This window comes from Schistocerca gregaria, chromosome 2 (genome assembly GCF_023897955.1).
Source record: "Schistocerca gregaria isolate iqSchGreg1 chromosome 2, iqSchGreg1.2, whole genome shotgun sequence".
Lineage (NCBI taxonomy): Eukaryota > Metazoa > Arthropoda > Insecta > Orthoptera > Acrididae > Schistocerca > Schistocerca gregaria.
In genome coordinates this window covers 697607499-697631136 of record NC_064921.1, presented here as the reverse complement: position 1 = coordinate 697631136, position 23638 = coordinate 697607499, and the positions used below count along the sequence as shown (strand labels likewise).

General features: G+C 38.9%; 1 protein-coding gene across 1 annotated transcript in view; it reads right to left on the bottom strand.

Moving 5' to 3' along the window:
- Nucleotides 1-23638, bottom strand: part of LOC126335939 (agrin-like) — a 366195-nt gene that overhangs the window by 135406 nt on the left and 207151 nt on the right. Inside the window, exon 18 of the mRNA XM_049999415.1 lies at nt 15581-15819. Coding sequence (XP_049855372.1) covers nt 15581-15819 — 239 coding nt within the window. The remainder of the gene's footprint in view (nt 1-15580; nt 15820-23638) is intronic.

The following is a 23638-nucleotide window of genomic DNA, read 5'->3' as shown; positions in this document are numbered from 1 at the left end:
TGAGATAGCCAATCACAGAATAGAATAGCAGTTACAGTGGCTAAGCAGTGGAAACGCATCAAGACCAGTCACAGTACCTGTAAGATTCCACAATACCACAAAGATTATGCAAAAGAACTTGCCCTCCCCCTTTTAGCAGCAGTTTATTGTAGATCACTGAAGTAATGAAAAGTACTTACTCACTGGAAAAAGCTCAGGTCATTCCTGTTTCCAGGAAAGTTTATAGGACATATGCACATATCATTGATGTCAGTCTGTTCCAGAATTATGGGACATGTTTCGTGCTTGAGAATTATGATGTTTTTGGGGAATGATAATCTCCTCTCTACAAATCAACATGAATTCTACAAACAGAGATCTTGCAAAACTCAGCTCATTTTGTTCCTCTGCAAGATTTGACTTTACAGGTGCTCAACAAGATTATCAACATCCATGAGATTCAAAACACTATAGATAACAGCATTCAGGTCGAGCCCATGTTCCTTGACTTGAGAAAGGCATTTGACACCATCCTACACTACTGTTTAATGGAAAAAAACAAGTTCACTGAGTACCAGACCAAATTTGCAACAGGGTTCAAGACTTCCTTGTAGACAGAAGACAACATGTCACTCTTGTATCGATTTGAAGAATGATCTGCAGAGGATTAATGAATGGTGCAGGCTTTGGTGGTTGACCCTGAAGGTACATAAATGTAACATATTGTGCATGCATAGGAAAAGAAATCCACTGCTGTACACGTACAGTGGTGATGACAAATTGTTGGAAACAGTACCAAGTGTAGAAGTATGAAAAGCCATTTTTGTACATTTTCACATGAACTGAAGCATTGTTCAGTGATACCGTGTCCCAGTGATGCAAATAGATGATAATCAGATGGCACCAAGTCTGGAGAATAAGATGCATGTCCTAGTATTTCCAAGCTGAATGGCTTGATCATTTCCCTGGCCCATTTTGCTGTGTGTGATGGGGCATGTGACGGGGCATTATCATGGAGCAACATGACTTTGTTTTGCTTTTTTTTCACCAGGTTGTAGCAGCTCATAATACATGAAACCCTTCTGATTCCACTATACACAGAACCTTGTCTTCTTTCCAAAACGATGTTGTCTCGCAGTCGATGTCAGTGGTTTGCCTGGAATCACCAATGATTTACAACACTTAGGAATCTCAAAACATATCCATTTTTCATCACCTATCACTATTCAATGGAAAAACGACTTTCTTTTGTATCTGGTGAGCAGTATTTCATAAGTGGTCTTTCGATTTGCTTGCTGTCTTTAATTCAGTTCCTGTGGAATCCATTTTCCCACTTTCTGCACCTTTCCCATAGCTTTCAACCAAAATAAATGGCTTTCTGCATCACATTCAGTTGTTCTAAGATTTCGTGTTGAGTCTGAGTATCTTCTTTATACAATAAGGCTTGCAATTCATTGTCTTTTTAACTTTTTCTGTGGTTTCCCATGCTGGTCAAAGTCACCATTTCTGAATTTTTTGAAGCACTCAAAACACTGTGTTTTCCCAAAAGCATGTTTGCCAAAAACTTTCACAAGCATTTGATGTGATTCTGCAGCAGTTTTCTTCAAATGATAAAAGGAAACCAATACTATCTGCAAAACATAGTTAGTAGGCACAAAACTCGACATGTATATGGGTTTGAAACAGATACCGATGTATGGAACTTGGGTTACTGTGTGTTGACTTTCACCATCAGCCATTATAGGAAGCAAATGGTACTGCAGACGTGGTCTCATGGGCCCTACACTGACGGTTAGCACTGTCTATAGGGAAATTCCAGTTTCATACTTCTACAACTGGTATCTACCATAAAATATTTAGGAGTAACTATCCCGAGTGACCTTAAGTGAAATGACCACATAAAGCAAACAGCAGGAAAAGAACATGCCAGACTGGGATTCAAATGAAGAATCTTAAGGAAATTAAATTATCCACAAAGGATGTCACTTACAAGGTACTTGTTCAACCAATTATTAAGTAATGTTCATCAATCTGGGATCTTTACCAGTTAAGACTGATAGAAGAGATAAGATCTAATGAAGAGTGCTTTGTTTTGTCACGGGATTGTTTCATTGGTACAAGAGTGTTACAGAGATGCACAATAAACTCCAGTAGGAGATATTACAAGAGAGGCATTGTGCACTATGGAGAGGTTTACACTGAAATTTCAACAGAGCACTTTCCAAGAAGATGTGAACAACATACTACTTCCTTACACATACATCTCATGAAATGATCAGAATACAAAAATTCAAGAAATTAGAGCTAAGAAAGTGGCTTACTGGCAATCATTCTTCCTATGCACCATTTATGAGTGGAACAGGTAAGGAGGGATCAGTTAGTGGCATCAAAAGTACCCTTCGATACACACCATTACATGGCTTGGCTTGCAGAGTATGATGATGTAGAAATCAAAATATTTATGAATAATTATTTAAAAAGTAATGTGAGAAAGTTTACTGTACTGGAAGTATATCTGAGAAAGTCAATATCTTTTTGATAAATTAAATATAATTTTGATGTAGCATTTCCACTTAAAACTAGCAGGTAAAAACCAGTCGCATAAATTATTCCTGCGTAGCACACAAAACCTGATATTGATAATTATTTTAAAAAACTGTAAAACAATACCCAGGAAGCTAATAAAAACAGCATAATGGTGTAAAATGACAGATACATCAGAAATATGCCAAATAAAGTGAAACCTGTTTGGAATATTGTAAAGAAAGAAACAGGATGTAACAAAATGAAAATTAACAGTACACAATTTAGTCAAAATTTGCAAACTATCATCAAAACAAAGGATGTATCTAATGTGTTTAACAGTTATTTTGTAAATGAAGTGGGAGCAAAATGTTACCTATAAACATTACACTCACCTGACATCAAAAATTTAAGAATTAGGTAACACAATATTTCTCAATCCAACAAACATGTAGGAAGCACAGAAAGAAACCAAGCTACTAAAAGCTAAACACTTATCAGGAATAGATAATATACCAGATTTTGTTGCATAAAATGTACAGACATAATCTCTGAACCATTGACTTATCTTTTAAACCTTCCCTTCTCAACTAGTAACTTTCCAACATGCTTAAAATTGTTACATAAATCAGGAAGCCAAGAACTATCTAGCTATATATCTGTTTCTCTACTGTCTGTATGTTCAAAAACTCTAGGACACCCTATGTCTTTTTTTTAAAATAAAAGACTGTCTAATTTCTTAAATAAGTATGAAACACTAATAGAACCACAATGCAATTTTAGCAAAAATATATAAATAAATAAATAAAAACCTGTCAACCAAAACAGTGATCTTATCTTTTCTATACAAAATGCCTCAAACACTGGATGGACAGAAACATACCTAAAACACATTCGTATATGTATCAAAACTCCTTGATGCCATCAGTCATGATGAATTACTTAGTAACATTCAGAATTGTGGTATTAGGGGAGCAGCATGTAACTGGATTAAGTCATACTTCCATGGAAGGAGAGGGAGGGGGGAGGAGGGGGGAGGGGGACAGTTCATAACTATAATGCATGAAGTAAGTGGCAGTCAATATCCATCAGTCAGACTTATAGTGGTTAAAGAATGAGTTTCCCAAGGACTCAAGTCTAATCCTGTTTTCACTATGTGACAGACCATCACTGCACATTGATCTTAACATACTGTCCCCATTCCATATGCACCTGGCTCACTACAGCCATTTGCTATTGCAGCGAGTTTCTTTCTCCATGTGCCTACTTACACCCAAAACCCTCAATTTAGGCATGTCAGTGGATACATATCTACTACAGTCACAGGTTATCAGGACCAAGACAATAGCTCCAGACCTGGCTAGGATTCAGCTGGGGTAATCTCATCTTCAGTTTGTATCTTTCCTTCATGGTGACAACATAGGAGCACGTGTAATGAAGAACATGTCACTTGGCTATACACTTCATATTTGAGACCCTTATTGCAAAGAATTGAGACTCACTCCCAGTGTGCTGCTTCATGTCAGCAACACAGCTCAGTATTTAAAACAATGCTCTGTGCCACAAAACATTCCCTCTGACCAGCTACTGCATTTACCCATGTGGGTACTAGCAGGGGTTTGAGCTCCTGCCTGCCACAGTCAGTTTGCTCACTTAATAAATGTGTTTCATTTCGTTAAATTTGCCCAGGCTATTTCTCCCATGAGAGACATTATCATTCCTGGTCTTTGTGTTGGAGATGGTGAATACTTAGTGACCAGTTAGTGACTTTGTTCTGTGTCCCACACTCATATGGACCACTTGTAAAATTTATTTTCTGGGTGAGTCAGCACTATAGAATGTTATTCTAACAGCAACTCATGGCTTCATTCTTATATTTAGTGTTGTCGTATCAGCAAGTGACTTTCTCTAAGAACTATTAATTGTTTGTTGAGTAATTTAGTTATTTGAATAAATCTGTTGTTCATCTTAAACCTCTTGTCAACATTATACTTTGTGCTACTACTGAATATACTTGTTCTCACATTCTCAATTTCAGCTGTTTTTTTGTGATTAATTAACTTATGTAGGGACACACACCTACAACTATTTGTAAATGATGTATGTATAAACAGCAGTAACAGAAAACTAAACTAATCTGTGGATGATTCCTGGATCTTAATTACTGGAAATACCGAAGAAACCTTTGAAAATAACATTAAGGCCTCACAAAGAATATGGTACAGTACTTTGATGCTAACAGTTTGATTATAAATTTGGAAAACAGTCATTGCAGTGGACATATTCTCCATCCACATGAGGACACCAGCTAGTCCTCATACTGAAATAAATGGGTATACACTGGAAAAACAGAATGTACAATATATCTTGGTATATAGAAACAACAGAAGATTAAATGAGCTATGCATGTAGGCTACATAACCAGAAAACTGAGGAAAATGTATTTCAAATTGAACAAACACTAAGAAATTTTACATTGGACAATAATCTTGGGGCTATATTTTTTGATTATGCTCACTTAATTTTGCTGTAGCCCTTAAGAGACATTGTGGACCAAGTTTGAAATCATTTGGATTACAGAGAAAGATTATTAGACTAACAGAAGGGGTAGATCAAAGATCTTCATGCAGGCAATTATTTAGGAAAAATAAAATACTCCACTTCCATGTATTTACATAAAAGTACTAGAAAACATAATTATTGTAAAAAAGAAATTAAAGAGTAACCATTCACGTGTCACCCATATTGAATGTGTGCACAGCTGCAACACAAGACAAATGCAAGATGTACAGGTACAACAGACAAATATGGCACTATTTCCAAAAAGGCATGCTCCAACCCAACATCAAACTGTATAATGCATTTTCTAAATTTATGAAAATAATAATGGATGGAAACAGTTTCAAATCACTGAAGGATTATTTGGTCAAGCACTGATTCTATACAGGGTTGTTCTTCCATGGGGGTTACATAAAAATGTTACGAGTTTTGAGCGCACATCCCCCCCCCCCCCCCCCCCCCCCATTTTTACTTTTGACATGTTTTGATAATGTGACAAATTTCATTACAAGTAATTCATACTATCCCATGCTGTAATGGACTTAAATATTTAAATAAGACTTACATACTGAAAAAAGTGTGAGTATTTTATACTGTAATAAACAATTAAAATCTACTGATATATGTTTTGCAAATATTCGTAAACTTATTTAAATTGGAGAAATTTAAGTATTTCTAAGCAACAGAACATAAAAAGTGCATGATTGCAGCCTAAATTGTGAATGCAGTGTAAATCAACACCAATTTAGTACCATTTTCTTTCTAATATGGTTTCTTTGCAATCAGGGTATTGTCTCTGGTGATCTTGCACACATCACAAAATTAATTATTTTTGTTCTTCATTGGTTGTTGTTAGTTTATTGAAAACTTCCATTAACTTCATTTCTCTTTCCGCCACATCATTTGTCATCTTAAAATCTTTCATAGCCTCTGTGGCACTAAGGTAGGAAGTGTAGGAATTCCAATAAAAAGAAACCTCATTTAAGAAACCTAAATCTATGCTTAACTGACCAAACTCTTGGCTAAAATGAACTCATCAGCCCTTTGCAAGAAGAAAATTTCATTCTGGAAACATTACCCAGGTTACAGTAAGCCATGTCTCCACAACATCCTTTCTTCCATGGTGCTCAACACCCAAGTTTCACATGAGAAATTCTGTGATGTTAGAAAGATAGGAGGTGCACTGGCACTGGCACTGGTGAGTTATGATCATGCTTGGGTAGCTCAGTCAGTAGTCTGGTTTTAGCAGCTAAGTGGAACAGACATCCTGTGTTTCTGTCTGTGGAGTGCGCATGCTAGTTTCGTTTGCCTTCTATAGTGTTATTTGTGTGCTGTCTTGTGCTCTAGATCGATGGTGATAAGATTCCATAAATCAATACTCCATTTCAAATTCTGCAATGCCTATGCGAGTCCAAAGATCTTGAAGTAGAATGCTTTCTTTGTAATGCAGCCAAAATCCCAACAAACGACATTGCGGGCATCCACTTATCTGTACTGAACAGCTCTGTGTATGTTCAAGCTGTCAGTGACATGAATTGTGATAACATCCTTCGGAACATGCAGTAGGGACCCTGTTTCTGCCACACTGATGGTAATGTTGGGATGGTGATGGACAAACATGCAGGATTAGGCATGTGGACAATTTGGATCTTTGAACTGCTGTTTGAACTCTCTGCAGCCAACATCATGGACACCTTCCATCCATATGGTGCCATTTATGGCTATGTAGCCTAACACTGGGCACAATTGTGAACATACCTGGTACTCAATCCATTCACCAGATAACCTTAGACCTCTGACGTAACGTGCCAGCCTACCTCCAAATATGTGGTTGCCTTGTGGTCATCATTTACCATGGCCAACCTTGGATTTTCTCGGAATGCAGCAAGGAAGGGCATCACAATACTTCCAGCCTCTGACGTGATACCTGCACCACAACCGATGTTCCTTCCAGTCTCCTATATGATGGCTCTTGTTGCCCCCACAAATCTGCACCACCACTTTGATCCTATATCAGCGTCCTTAGCAGAAGCCACCTATATAACTGTCGTACAACACCCACGGCAACAAAATGGCTCTGTTGACGCCACTGACACCACCACTAGTGAAAGCCTATTATCCCTCAGATAACAACATAGAGTTTATGTAAATGACAATACTGGTGACAAGCTTTGTGCCAGAACCATGTGATTTGCTCCTGTCTTCTGACATGGGAAGTCAGTCACAGAAGCAATGGCCACCAAAGTGCCAAAAACACAGATGTTGCACAGTCTCAGATCATGGTGCCTCTCCTACTGATGTCACCTTGGTTGCAGTTCCCATGGATGATGACCATGAGTCAAAGAGATCAATGTAACACTGGCTCCCATGAACAAATGGCCAGCAAGTGCTGGGGTTGTGGAACCGAGAGGATGTGTCTGACCCTTTGGACAGTTCTTCATCAGTTGAACACCCTAAACCACTAGAGCAAATGGATGATTTGCTAGGACTTCACTCTTCTATGTAGAATTGGAGCATGACCCCCATTTGGAGTGGTACCTTCGCAGCCACAACCTAACCATACCCTGGCTACAACTTCGTGGGCTGGATGGAATGGTCTATGACTGCCTTGCTTGGTCTCAATTCCCAGCAACGTGATACTGAACCTACACTCACTGCACCATCAATCATACAGCATTGCAAATATCAATACCAACTACATCAGTTTGCATGTGAAGATATCTCTTATTGCGAGACATGATTTGGTCATTTGACATTGACACTGCGCTCCTACAAGAAGAACAATTAGCTGTTCTACCTCACATTGCCAGACATGTACATTACACCTCTGCCAAATCCCCCTGGCTAGGGGTGAGGTTGCATATGTTTGTGAAGGATTTCTCATTATGGATCTCACCATTCTACCAACAGGATGAGGCATGGCCTTCACCACTACAGACATGCAAATCATCAGCATCTATGCTCTGCACAGTTCCACTCAGCAGGAGAGAGCCTTATTCTACTTTGGAAACATCTCTCCCCCTCCCCCCATCTTTATTAGAGCATTGTGCTACTTCTATATTTGGAGGGATCTTCAACTGATTCTCACAACTGAAAGATCAGGTGTCTCATTTTAAAAACCGAGCGAGGTGGCGCAGTGGTTAGACACTGGACTCACATTCGGGAGGACAACGGTTCAATCCTGCATCCGGCCATCCTGATTTACGTTTTCTTTGATTTCCCTACATCACTCCAGGCAAATGCCAGGATGGTTCCTTTGAAAGGGCACGGCCGCCTTCCTTCCCCGTCCTTCCCTAATCCGATGAGACCGATGACCTCGCTGTCTGGTCTCGTTCCCCAAAAACAACAACCTCACTTTAAAACCTGTCAAGAACTCTGCTTGATTGTCTGAGACCTCTGGCTCATTGACACATGGCAAGAGAAGTGTCTCCCAGGAGCTAGTGTCTGATGTTCAAGATGCTGATCTATGACTGCTGGCTTTCTCTCACCACAGTGCATGTATCTACATAATTCTCCTCAAATTACAAACAGTATATCATCGTCACACACCATGAAAAATGAACATCACCCATCTCCAGGAGGCGGGATGTCAACGTCACATAACAGAGACTTGGAAAACTTGTGAGTAATGACTTCCCACCTAAAGAATGACTTTAGAGTGGTGGTTATGGTGTGCCAAGGCCTCCTTAAGGCAAACCCTGATGTGATGAGGGAAGCACATTGTGCTGACACACAACTATTACTATTATGCCATCCTCTGAGACTTCACTGGACCACTAGATACCTACCATGCATCACATAACAACCAATGATCCATGATGACAGTTCATAACCAAACTTGTCATGCCACTGGCACAAACCATCGCCCAACAATCTGAAATAGTCACCACTTTTGTCGATCACTACTGGAACATCTACAGTGCCAGACTGCCAATGTGACAGTAACTGGGCAGGTCTTGTCTTACATCCCTTGCACTGTCCATGGCAGACAGGATAACGAATTGATGGAACAGATAATCATGGATGAGGTGGTGGCTGCTACTGACAAGGATACAATTAACAAATGCCCTATTATAGACATGTTGCCTATAAAGCTTTATTATGCCTTCCAGATATTAAAGGTTCCAAGATGGAACAGCATGTTTCAAGACCTTTTCATGCTAGGCTATGTTGTCCCTCCTGACTTTGTCCAGGCAGCATCATCCCTACCCACCTGCCAATCCTCCGTAATGAGGACTACAAAATCTTTGCCCGCATTTTGGTGGCAACCCTTCATCCCCTTCTTCCCAGGGTCCTTTCACTAAAGCATATGGCCCCAGGTGGTCAGGAAACTATGCAGGCACCAGCTGATGAATTTCAGAGTATGGTAGCACTGGGTGTGACGTGTAGCTACGGTCACAATCAACTTCGACAGCACAAATGACAAAGTACATCGTGGGTTCCTATTCTCCCTGATGGCTCCGATTGGTTTCCCAACCCCATTTCCTTAAAATCTTATGTGACATGTATGACAGTGCTAACTCCCACATACAAGTCAACCATTGCTTAATGAGTCCAGTTCCAGTATGGCGATATACCCCATGAGGCTATCCACTGTTGACCCTGCTATATAACTTTGAACTGGAACTCCTCTTGGGAATCCCAAATCAATATTCATGGGAGTCAGGCTACAACAATACCAAACATGACAGACCATTGAAGCAATCATGACATCTGGTGCAGCAGCAGGCAGTTCGATGAACATAAATAAATTGGCAGCACTGCCAATAGGACGCAGCCTCTCCAGTGCCAAACTAGTCCTCTTCCCATGGGTGCAGACCATAAAGTACCAAGGCATTGTCTTCACCCCCCAATACATCCCATATGATGGCCACTAATGTTTGGTGCACATTGCAGCATTTTTGAGCTGAGATCTGCAACAATCTTCTTCCATCTCAACCCTCTTCAGTGGGTTGTGTACCTCAACTGCTGTGTTACTTTAAAACTGGTTCAAGTTACAAACATCCTATCCTTATTGCACACAATTAGACTTGATCTGCAAGTGACCTTTGAATATTATCTGATGATCCTATGGAGGACTTGGTCTACTCAGTATTTAGCAGAGGTCTGATGCTCTGTATATGTTAATGACACAGAAACCATGGACTGGACTGAGAACATCCATCACACATAGAATGGTGGATGTCCTCATGCTGGTGTCCACCCTGCCACCAGTGCCAATTGGTCACATTCATACCTCGTCACATATTGTGACCTTTCTTGCAGTTTATAGTCATGTGCATCTTGCATTCCTGACCACGCATCCACCTATGGCCAAAGGTATCTTTCTCACCCTCTTATGTCAGGTGTCATGTTACATCATTAAATGGAAGTACCCTGCGATCTGTTGGTCAAATGTATGGACCATATTCATCCATTTTACCTCCCCATATATGTTTGAGCAGTATTACATAAGATCCATGCATCTGGATTAGCTGACAACCCACAGTGTGCTGCCTGTCAACAACTTGATGAGCAAACCCACTGCCTCACATGCCCATCAACTATTAACATTTGGGAGCTCAGCCCATAGATGGTTGCCTGTTTTCTCCACATCCCCCCAATAATGATTGAACCTAACTTCCTGGCTCCCAAACCCAACACTATACTATGGGAAAATTTTGGATGCTCAGCTACCTCTACAGCGATGGTGACAAATCAGGGCTCAGCTTTTTGTGCAACTTACAGAATGTCCACCTGGGAGCAACAACCCAGTTACCAGAAACTGTGGAGTATTTATGCATGCCCTGTCCAGTTGGGGTGTAATGGGCCTTATTCCTACTCCCTTCCTACGACATATCCCTCCCATTCTTACTCTGCATCAGGTCCTGAGGCACCATGACTAGATATCAATTATGACTCCTGCCCTTGGGCTTCACCAGCTGCTGAATGTATAGCCCTGATTGTTCTCCTCTCCCCCTCCTTCTCTTCTATTGTACATTATACTGTAGAAATGTTCCTCTACTGTCCTTCATTGGTTATGGCAAATTAAAAATAAAGTAATGAGTTCAAGTCTCAGCCTAGCACACAGTTTTAATCAGCAAATAAGTTTCATATCAGTACACATTCTGCTTTAGAGTGAACATGTCATTCTAGAGTTTGATATCTGTCAAGCACACACACACACACACACACACACACACACACACACATATATATATATATATATATATATATATATATATATATATATATATATATATATATATATATACTAAGACTTACCAAGCAGGAAAGCGCCGGCAGACAGGCACATGAACAAAACACACAAACACACACACAGAATTACGAGCTTTCGCAACTGGCAGTTGCTTCGTCAGGAAGGAAGGAAGGAGAGGGAAAAATGAAAGGATGTGGGTTTTAAGGGAGAGGGTAAGGAGTCATTCCAATTCCGGGAGCGGAAAGACTTCCCTTAGGGAAAAAAAGGACAGGTGTACACTCGCGCACACACACACACACACACACATATCCATCCGCACATGTCTGCTTGTGTCTGTGTATGTGCGGATGGATATGTGTGTGTGTGTGCGAGTGTACACCTGTCCTTTTTTTCCCCTAAGGGAAGTCTTTCCGCTCCCGGGATTGGAATGACTCCTTACCCTCTCCCTTAAAACCCACATCCTTTCATTTTTCCCTCTCCTTCCCTCTTTCCTGACGAAGCAACTGCCAGTTGCGAAAGCTCGTAATTCTGTGTGTGTGTTTGTGTGTTTTGTTCATGTGCCTGTCTGCCGGCGCTTTCCCGCTTGGTAAGTCTTGGAATCTTTGTTTTTTTATATATATATATATATATATATATATAAGCAGTAATAAACCAACACGCTCCTTCTTGGTCACTGTGGCATGGGTTCCTTGTCTTAAATTTCAACAAAATATGAAAAGTAAGTGGCCTCCCATTAAGATTCAGTTATTCCACTATGGTTTTGTACATTACATCATGAAGGAAAATTTTCAGGGATGTGGAATAGGCCAAGTAGCACAACAGAAGAGAGGAACAACTATTTTAAACATGTAAACATAGTTTCTACACATTAAGTAACACAAAGAACACTTGTGGGATTCATTACACCAAAAAATGTATTAATAACTTTTATTTTTTTATTTTATTTTATTTTATTTGCAGAGAACAGCTGCTCATTGAGTATATTATTTACATAGTATTTATATATGACTGCTAGTTCATATTTATTAAATTTACTGTCTACTGTTAATATTTGAATACACTGTTCCTCAGGTTCAATAATGTTTATCATGTAGATAAGAACAAATACTATCTACCCTCTGAAATCAAATTTTTATCATTGTTTTTGCCAAATATGTTTTTCCTATCTGTATTAGCCATCTTCAGTGGTTTTTGTGTCTCTCATTTTGTGTGTCCACTGGCATTTTCATCAAATTAAGTGCAATGTACAGCAAGCAAGGTTAAATGGAATGAAATGTGAAAAAAGATCTTTGCATCTCCTTATCATTACAGCAGGTGAATGGTTTTCATCCTGGAGTCTGAACGATAACTTTCCTCCCTCTCCTTATGCTGAGAAAGGATCTGTCTGCTTAGCTGAGTGGTAACCTGTTTGCCTACCCTGCAGCTGGCCTGGGTTTGATTCCCGGCTGGGTTGGAGATTTTCTTCACTTGTGGACTGGATGTTGTGCTGTTCTCATCATTATTTCATCACCACCGAAACACAAGTCACCCAATGTGGCTTCACCTGAAATAAGACTTGCATCCTGGTAGCTGAACTTCCCCAGACAGGGTCTCCTTGCCACCAATGCCACATGAGAAAGGAACTAACCAATAGTATTAAAAGTTAGGATATTGCTGTGTAATAATATTGCTGTGTAATACTATATCTCTATTGGCAGTACTCAATATTTCATCTCCTATAGGTAAATACTGGCCAATAATTCTATCACATAATTTTATAGTTTTCTTGAATGAATTTTCCTTTAACGCATAACATCATGTGCTTACACGAGAGCCAATGAGCATACAGAAAGAATAGTATATACAAAAACCACTGAAGGTGCCTAATATGATTAGGGGAAACATGTTTAGTAAGAACAACAATAAAAATTCAGTTGAAAAAGAAAGATAATATTTATTCTTATCTACATAATAAACATTAATTACTGAACTGATATTTATAATGAACAAATATTAAAATGCTTCAAGAATATACATATTTCTTACAACCCTAACAAAAATTTCTCTGTAACTGAGATGGCTAAAGAGATGTGCTTGTTTTTGACACAAATATACTAATTTAGCAACCAACCAAATGACACTAGCCCCAGCCCAGATGATAATTAAAGTGGGCTACAGCCAGCTGACAGCTGGGTAGTATGTTTCACTTGCAGCCATTCATTCTCATTCTGACATATAATACTGTTTCTCAACATTAAGGACTTAGCTTGCAATGGTGCAATATACTGTAGTATTGAAGGTACTGTGTATGTGTCCTTGGCTGCTGAATCTATTAAACTGAGAAACAGTCTTGCCCATTAAGAATATCCTTATTGACTTACATCCTCTAGGGTAGGAGGTGATATTCTGTTGGGTACCTGATGCTCAGGTACTCCTAACAGACACGGTGTGTTTCACTTTTTGGTTCATGTAATGGATCAGAGTGCTATTTGGGAGTCCAAGTTCATGAGGAGTATGGTAGCTTAAATAATTATCAGGTGCTTCAGTTCCATCAAGATCTTGTGTAAATTATATCCAAATGGAGCATACATTCAGTTAACAGATTTTGAGGACCCACATTGAAAATCAGCCAAGGTTGCCCCCTGAATATTTTCATCAGTGTAGACTGGAATATGGAAGTTCACATAGTTAACAAGAGTAGCAGTCAGCTCAAACCCTTGCTAAGAGCTGAAAATCATATGGATATGAGCTTGCATGCACTGTGAGGAGTTGTTGCTGGGTCGTTAATGGCAGCTCACCAAGCTCAATGCAGAGAGATGGGACCCCTCCTGTTAACCTCAAAAACTATAACAACAACAATTTTAAAGTATGTTGGTCCATGTGATACAAAGACAATATACATGACAGTCATCATCTAGTGTTAATTATATGTAAGACTCACTTAAATGAAAGTCTAGGTTGGGATACCAACAATATTAGGAAAAGGATAAATTGCTACTCACCATAAAGATGGCACGTTGAGTTGCAGACAGGAACAACAAAAAGACTACATTAAACTTTGGCCAAAGCCTTCTTCACAAAAGAAAAAACACACTCTTTCACACAATCAAGCACACCTCACACACACGAAATTGCAGTCTCTGGGCACTGCAACCGGCATTTTCATTCCAGCTGGAACTGCTGGAGACAATGGTCATGTGTACATGAGATGTGCTTGCTTGTGTGAATGCAGTTGTTTTTTTCTTTTCTGAAGAATGCTTTGGGCAAAAGCTAAATGTTTACAGTCCTATCATTGTGCCTGTCTGCAGTTCAACATGTCACCTCTACAGTGATGAATAATCTATCTTTCCCCTGTACTGTTGATACTCCAACCTAGAGTTTCCATTGTTTATATCTAATGAAGATTATATTGAAGTGGATGAAAAAAATAAAATTCCGTGCAAAAACCAAAAATTCTCATATTCTTCTGAACACACCTTGTATATTTGTGTGTTTGTGACAATTTTGGTATAATCTCTTGAATGAAAATATGTTTGAGATTTTTGACTTATTCCAAATCCATGAGAACTATTTACTTAGGATTTTTGGAAGGAACATTACCAAATTTCTTTTTTTGTTTTTGTTGTATTTTTCTTTATATGACATGTTATACAGGACCTCCTCATGTTAGATCTATGGAATGAAAATTACACCTAATCCTAGTTGAAACAAGTCATGGGAGTCAATCAAACTAGAACAGTCTATATCACACAAATCATGTTTCTTGGTGACTGGTTACAGTCAAAATGCAGACCTCCCCAAATTGTACTCCAAAGTTGACAGCATCTAGAGACTTCTGTAGTCCTGTAGTCCCTGCTCCATGGATCTATCTCCACACATCAACTTTGGAGAACAGTTTACAATTGTGGACTCTCTCTCTCTCTCTCTCTCTCTCACACACACACACACACACACACACACACACACACACACACACACACCCGCACATGCACACGCACACGCACACGCACACACACGCGCACACACACACACACACATACACACACACACACACACACACACACACACACACACACACACACACCGCAAACACACACACGAACTGACTTACACAGCCAGTTTTATGTGGACTCCAAACTACAAAAGCATTGACAGAGGGGAAAGAGAAGTGATAAGTGCAGAAGATATCTTAGAACCAACAAAGGATTTACTCATAGAGCTATGGATTTGTAGGTACTTAGCCATCAAGTCACACTCCACAAGAAATAACAGAAGTAAACTGAAATTAGTTCCTTACAGTCACTAGCAGAGTTTATAAGTTGCAACTGTATCCATACACACCTGTGTAAAGAGGCTGACAATGGCAAGAAAAATGATTGTCATGAACACTGAGACGTTCACATGTCCCTTCATGGAAGCAAGGCATACTAGCACAAGGATCATGCCTACATTCAGTTAGCCCAAAAGTGTGAATCACATGTGGATCACGACCTTCATGAAGTCTGATACGATGCCTTCCCACTTGGAGGAGTCGTATACATCCTACTAATCCAGATGATGTACCAGCGTTCTCAAACACTCTGAAACACACATATCAAGTAGAAAAGAGAAAATGACAAACAAGTATTGAAGAAATGTCTGCACAAGCAATATGGCAACAGTAAAAATGGAAGAGAAAGAAAGAATGAAAAAAGATTCTTCTCTTCACCATTGCTGTAAAAATAAGTATCAAATAGTAATAAAATATCAAAAGATTTTCTTATAATGACATTCCTAAGTGCACAAAATTTAATACTTCATGTTTAATACCAAATCTCACATAGAGGAATGTTCCTGATCAAAATATTTGAAGCAATAAAGTAAAGTAAAGACTGTAATGTAAAATGTAGACAGAAAAAATTAAGTACTTCTGCAAATGGATCATAATTTGGCCATTCACAATAAAAAAGTGTATACAAAACACGTCAAGCTTCTGAAAATGAAAATTATATACTGGAATACAGGGATGGAAATAGAACTCCTGTTCTTTCACACCGTGCTTATACTATTCTTTCCACTCATTGATCTGTTTGCATCTAGTATTTCCTCCACTTGTCACTATCTTTTGAGAAATCAGCAATCCCTATTCAGAGAATGAGATTACTTACTGTAGTTAACCAGTGCTTCTTTTCTGGGGGGAAAATGTGCTGGTAGTCACAAATATGTTATTCCAGTAACTTCCACACTTTTAACATATCCTGTGATTTACACTCATCATTTCTAGACTGCTACTTGCTTTTGCTATCAGCTGCAGATTGATGACCTTGGAGCAGCCATGAATCCACATATTTGTGGTTTGAACTGTGTGTGAGGAAGCCCTACAATTATGATGAATAGCACTGCAGAAGTTGTCCATACAAGCATAGGTGATCTAGATGAAGTAACTATAAAATTAATTTAAGAGAAACCCCTTTCACATTCACTAGGAGATATTGCAATTGTGCCCAAAGTGCGTTTCAAAGGAAGTAGCATATTTGGGAATTTATTTCCTTGATGATCTTTATGGAAATCATAAATTGCTCCTACTTCATTTAAGTCAAATTTGCAGGCTAACTTCCTAATTTTGGCATAATCGAATGTCAGATATTTCACAGAATTTCTGGCCAATACTTGGAATCTAAAATCTTGGTATCTTCAGGCATACCAACATAATCTCCTTGATGCAGATTCTTTTGAACAGCTTAGCTTCTTTCAGATTTTTATAAAATGCTGATGAAATACTTACAGGACTGTGTCTTTCATTTTTGTGAAGTTCAGTCTATGTCTGCATCTACATCTATACTCTGCAAACCACCATGAGGTGAATGGCAGAGGGGATGTCATATTTTACCAGTTATTAGGGTTTCTTCCTGTACCATTCACATATGGAGTGCGGGAAGAATGATTGTTTGAATGCCTCCGTGCATGCAGTAATTATTCTAATCTTATCCTCATGATCATTATGTGAGCGATACATAGAGGTCTGTAGTATATTCTTAGAGTAATCATTTAAAGCTGGTTCTTAAAACTTTGTTAATAGACTTTCTCGGGATAGTTCACCTCTATCTTCAATAGTCTTCCAGTTCATTTTCTTCAGTATCTCTGTGACGCTCTCCCACAGATTAAACAAACCTGTGACCATTTGTGCTGCCTTTCTCCATATACGTTGAATATCCGCTGTTAGTACTATCTGGTATGGGTCCCACATACTTGAGCAATATTCTAGAACCAGTTGCATGAGTTATTTATAAGCAATATTCTTTATAGATTGAATGCACTTCCCTGTATACCACCAATAAACCAAAGTCTACCACCTGCTTTACCCACAACTGAACCTATGCGATCATTCCATGTCATATCCCTACAAAGTATTACATCTAGGTTTTTCTATGAGTTGGTCAATTACAACTGTGATACACTGATATTACAGTCACTGGATACTATTTTTGTTTTGTTTTGTGCAGTGCAAAATTTTACATTTCTTAACATTTAAAGCAAAAACTCTGAGGTTACTATTAATATTGTCCACAAGGTCATTAATATGCAACATGAACAGCATAGGTCCCATCCCAACACACTACCCTGAGCACACCCGACATTACATCTACACCTTACGATGACTCTCCATCCAAGATAACATGCTGCATCCTTCCTCCCAAAAAGACCTCAATACAGTCACAAACTTCACTTGATACCCCATACAATCATACTTATGACAATAAGCATAGGTCTGGTACTGAGTCAAATGCTTTTTGGAAATGAAGAGCTACAGCATCTACCCAACTGCCTTGATCCAAAGCATTCAGTATGTCATGTGAGAAAAGTGTGAGTTGGGTTTCATATCACTGATGTTTTCAAAATCCACATTAGTTGGCACTGAGGAGATCATTCTGTTCAAGATACCTCATTATGCTGAACTCAGAATATGTTCTAAGATTCTACACAAATCGATGTCAAGAATATTGGATGGCAGTTTTGTGGATCACTTCCACTGTCCTTCTTGTAGACTGGCGTGACCTGTGCCTTTTTCCAAGAACTGGGTATGCTTTTTTGTTTAAGGGACCTAAAATATGTTACAGACAGAAGAGTGGCTAACTTAGCAGCAAATTCAGTACAGAATAACAGGGATTCCATTTTGCCCTGGAGCTTAGTTCAATTTTAATGATTTCATTTGTTTCTCAACACCACTGACACTGGTACTGATTTCATTCATCTTTTCAGGAGTGTCAGGATTAAATTAGGGCAAGTTTACTGGATTTTCCTTTGTAATGAAACATTTGAAAATGGAGTTAAGCATTTAAGTTTTTGCTTTGCTACCTTCAATTTCATTTCCTGTCTCATTCTCTAGTAACTTTAGTGTGACTTAAAGCCTTTACATAGAACCTGAATTTCTTGGCTTCTGTAAAACATCATTTGACAATATTCTGATTCTACTCATTTTGAAGACCAATTTGAACTGATTTAGGCTAAATTAACTCAAAACTGACACAAACACCTCCCAACTGCAATAGAGAAAACTCTGAAGAAAAAGAAACACTGATATAGCAAATGAACTGAATGCAACTAGCTGTTTCCAATACCAGTATATGTAACTAAAAAGTGGTGTGAACTTATAAGGAATAAAACTCGAAATTTCACTTGTAAAAACAGTGCCATCTGCTGGGATATTTAAAATACATGTTGCTCTAAATAAATCAAACACTTTTTAAAATGTAAGAAGAAGTTGCCTGTACTGTGTGATGTTACATAACACCAGAGAAAAGGGTGGCAGTCACCTTACTTGTACTTTTTGAATTTAATTATTATATACTCATTACCATATTTAATGTAGCCTTTAGTTGAAAGTAATAAACAGATAAAAGATAGACTTTCAGCATTGAAGTCTTGCTGAAAAAGGTACCAATAGTGAATAGAAACAATCACATATTATTGAAAATTTGTAATCAAAAAAATCTAATGAATTATATGTGACAGAAGTCTTGCAAGAGTCATAGAACAGAATAGAAATGGATTACATATTTCATTTGAAAGAAATTGGCTACTCGAAAAATGTATGTTGTCTGCTAATTGTACAAAATGTTATAAAATGTAGAACAAAGTACTTTTTAAATGGCTTTAGTAGTTCCTTTTTACTAATTTGGCCAATAGACAAAGCTTCAGCTTTTATAGTTTTCCATTCAGTATCACCAATGAACTTGATCAGCATCCTCTTAAACACACTGATTTTTGCATATGTGTTTTACCTTAGCTTCTTGTACTCCTATGATATTTGTTTCAACTGTGTGTAACTGTTTCCACTTTACTTATCTGTACTTCACTCATTACAAAGTTTCCATGTTATTCTATTTCTATTTCCATAACCACATGCTTTCTGTATTTTTGTTCCTTGTATTATGCTTTAAAATGTTATATAACAAAGTTTATTCTTCTCTCTTACACTAGTAAAACTACGTTCTGATTATCACTGGTATGCAGCAGGTAGGTTTTATGATTTAAATAATTAATGAACTAGCATGTCAACAATCTTTATTACATTTCCCATCCTCCTGGTTTTATTCACTGCTCCATGATCTGAACCATATGGTTGAAGAATAAGGTAGCTGGTCTCTTTTTAAGCTTCCCCTTAGAGAGTTCTTGCAATGTTGCAGTGTACCTTTTGGTAAGTGTCTGTCTTGTCAATTATATTTTTGTCTTCTACGAACATCAAAAAAAGTTTTGCATCACCCAGGTTCCTAGAATTCCTGAAGATAGATGTTGACATTGTATCACAGACACAGTCCCTTCAACTGTTCAGAGACGTCATTAAACCCACCAAAAGATGTAAATGACCATGCATGAGTAGCGCCTCTTAGATGGTGGGGGTCCAAAAGCCGATCAGTTCCAGTCAGTCCACCAGGAAGAGGCACATGGCTCATGTTATCTGTAGTTCAACCATGCCAAGATGGTCAATACTTTGGTTTGATCGTGTCCGCACTCTTACTTTGTGCCAGAAAGGGCTCTGAACAAGGGAAGTGTCCAGGCATCTCAAAGTGAACCAAAGCGATATTGGTCCAAAATATTTCAGGCATGCAGCTGCTTACATTCGACTTATTCTTCTAATATTTCAGCTGAATACTGTCCAGCCATCTTCAGAGTGAGCCGCGGTGACTGACACTACAGTACTTGCTCCTCCTTTTAAACCCATGGACTGCACTACTGTGCATGCGCCCACAGACATACAAGGCACCAAAGATGTTAATCGGTGGCATGGAGGTATGGAATAGGCATGGAAATAGATCTATGGCTGTGCAATCGATCCACATGGTGATATCGATGTATCACTGTGAGCTGCACCATCATGATGTCTTTGTGATTTTATTACAGAAATTGCCGGATTCCACAATTTGTCAAAGCTGAAACCACTATCTCTATTAATTAAATTCCTTGCCACTTCCTTCCTTCATTACTGAGGCTCAGACAGATGATGTTGAGGCTAAAATTTTGATGTTATTGTACACCATAGAATGCCCAGTGTCAATACAGTGCTCTGCCACCACAGATTTATTAGGTTGTAAGAGCCGGATGCACTTGCGGTTCTCTGTGGAACTCTCCTGGACAATAAATACTGTCTGTCCGATGTTTAAATGGGCACATTCACAGGGGATCTTGTAAAGCACAGGCTTACGAAGCTCCAAATCATCTTTAACAGAACCCAGGAGTGCTGCTGTCTTTGGTGAATGGCGAAAAATCACTTTCACTTTATGCTTACTGAGGATCTGTCCTGTTTTTTACAAGAGTCTTCCCACATATAGCAGAAAACCCATCGATTTAAAACTTTCCCTGTCTTCTTCTGGTTTTCTTATACCCACAGTTGGTTTCATTGGTAGGGCCTTGCATATCTGTTGTGGAGAGTACCCACTGGATTCAGAAACTCTTCTCAGGTGTAGAAGCTCATCCTCCAGACTGCTCTCATCAGCAATGACATTTGCTATGTGTACTACAGTTCTGAGTACACTCATCATCTGTGAAGGACGGTGGCAGCTATTTGCGCACAAATATAAATCTGTATGAGTCAGTTTTTTATATACTGCTTGTCTCAAAGTGCCATCATCTTTGCGCCCTACCTACACATTCAAAAATGGAAGGCATCCATCTTTTTTGATTTCCATCATGAACTGAATTTGTCTTCATATGGAATTCAGATGATCTCAAAAGATTCTTCACCATGGGGCCACACTACAAACATACCTCCAAAACACTGTGAGCTTAAGATATCAGATTCCAGGGTCTTCTCCTTGAAGTCCTCCATAAAAAAGTTTGCCACCATAGGCGACAAAGGACTACCCATGGCAACACCATCAGTCCGTTCATAAAATTCATTATTGAATAAAAAATATGTCAAGGTCAAAACTTGTTCAAAGAAAGCTGAAATCTTTTTATCAAAAGTTTTTCCACTAAGAAACAATGATTTTGAAAGAGGAAACTTGTGAACAATGAGACTACATCGAAACTGACTAACATATCAGAATTGCTCAGTTTGAGTGATTTCAGTTTGCCAATAAAGTCCACAGAGTTATATATATAATAAGCGCATTTTCCCACAAGAGACCTCAATAACGATGCTAAATGTCTGGCAAAATCATAGGTTATTGAGTCGATGTTACTCACTATTGGACTCAGAGGAACACCATTCTTGTGGATGTTTGGAAGTTGACAAAGCCTTGGAGGCTCCACACCACTTGGTTTCAATCTCCACACAACTTCTGGTGGAAGGGGGGAAGCATTCAGAAGTGAAGCAGTCTTCCTTACCACCTGGTTGCTGGGGTCTTTACTGATCTTCCGGAATGTGCTGTCACTCAGTATACTGTTCATTTTATCATGACAATCGTCACCAAACATTAAAACAGTGGCATTACCTTTATCAGCTGTAAGAACGCGCTGGGAAAAAGGAACACCTAAATCTTTCTGTTCAAGCTCTGATTTCTCTTATTTTATTATGATGATCATTTCTCCCTATGTAGGTGGGTGTCAACAAAATATTTATGAATTCGGAAGAGAAAGTTGGTGATTGAAATTTTGTAAATAGATCTTGCTGCAAAGGAAACCACCTTTTTTTTCAGTGACTGCCACCCCAACTAGCATGTCATATCAGTGACACTCTCATCCCTATTGCGCAATAACATGAAACGGGCTGCCCTTCTTTGCACTTTTTCAATGTCATCCGTCCATCCTACTAGTAAGGATCCCATACCACGCAGCAATATTCCAGCAAAATGGTTCAAATGGCTCTGAGCACTATGGGACTTAACATCTATGGTCATCAGTCCCCTAGAACTTAGAACTACTTAAACCTAAGTAACCTAAGGACCTCTGCCATCACGAGGCAGAGAAAATCCCTGACCCAACCGGGAATCGAACTGGGGAACCCATGCGTGGAAAGCGAGAACACTACCGCACGACCACGAGATGCGGGCATATTCCAGCAGAGAATGGACAAGTGTAATGTAGGCTCCCTCTTTAGTGGGTTTGTCACATCTTCTAAGCATTCTGTCAACACAGCACAGTCTTTGTTTTGCCTTCCCCACAAGGTTATCTATGTGGTCTTCCCAATTTAAGTTGCTCGTAATTGTAATTCGTAGGTATTTAGTCGAATTGACAGCTCTTAGATTTGCGCGATTTATCATATACCCAAAATTTTGTCAGATTTCTTTTAGTACCCATGTGGATGACCTCGCACTTTTCTTTATATAGTGCTAATGACCACTTTTTGCACCATCAAAAATTCTCTCTAGATAATTTTGTAATTGGAATTGATCATCTGATGATTTTACTAGACGGTATATTACAGCATCATCTGCAAACAATCTATGGGGGCTGTTCAGATTAAAAAGATGTCACAACAGTGCAGCTTGCAGTGATACATCGATATCTCCATGTGGATCAACTGTAAAGCCATAGATCAATTTCCATGCATATGTCATACCTCTATGCTGCCGATTAACATCTTTGGCACCTTGTGTATCTGTGGCCACATGTGCAGTCCATAGGTTTAAATGGATGGAGCAAGTGCTGGAGTGTCAGTCACTTTGACTCACTCTATAGGTGGCTGGACGGTATTCAGCCGAAATATTAGAAGTCGAATTTACACAGCTGCGGGCACAAAATTTTGTGGATCACTCTTTGCACTTTGAAAATATGAAGATGTACATTAAGTACTTCTTTAGGGAAGAAATGGTTTTAAGTGTTTGCCAATTGGATAAGTTAAGACACTTGAGACCAAGGTTACTGAGCTCTTTAAGTTTTTTGTTAAGATGCCATGACCGTGGCATGGTTCCAAATTTGCCAGGTTAGTACATTTTACAAAGTCGGCTGCTATGAATAAAATTTTAAGGAATGCAGGTG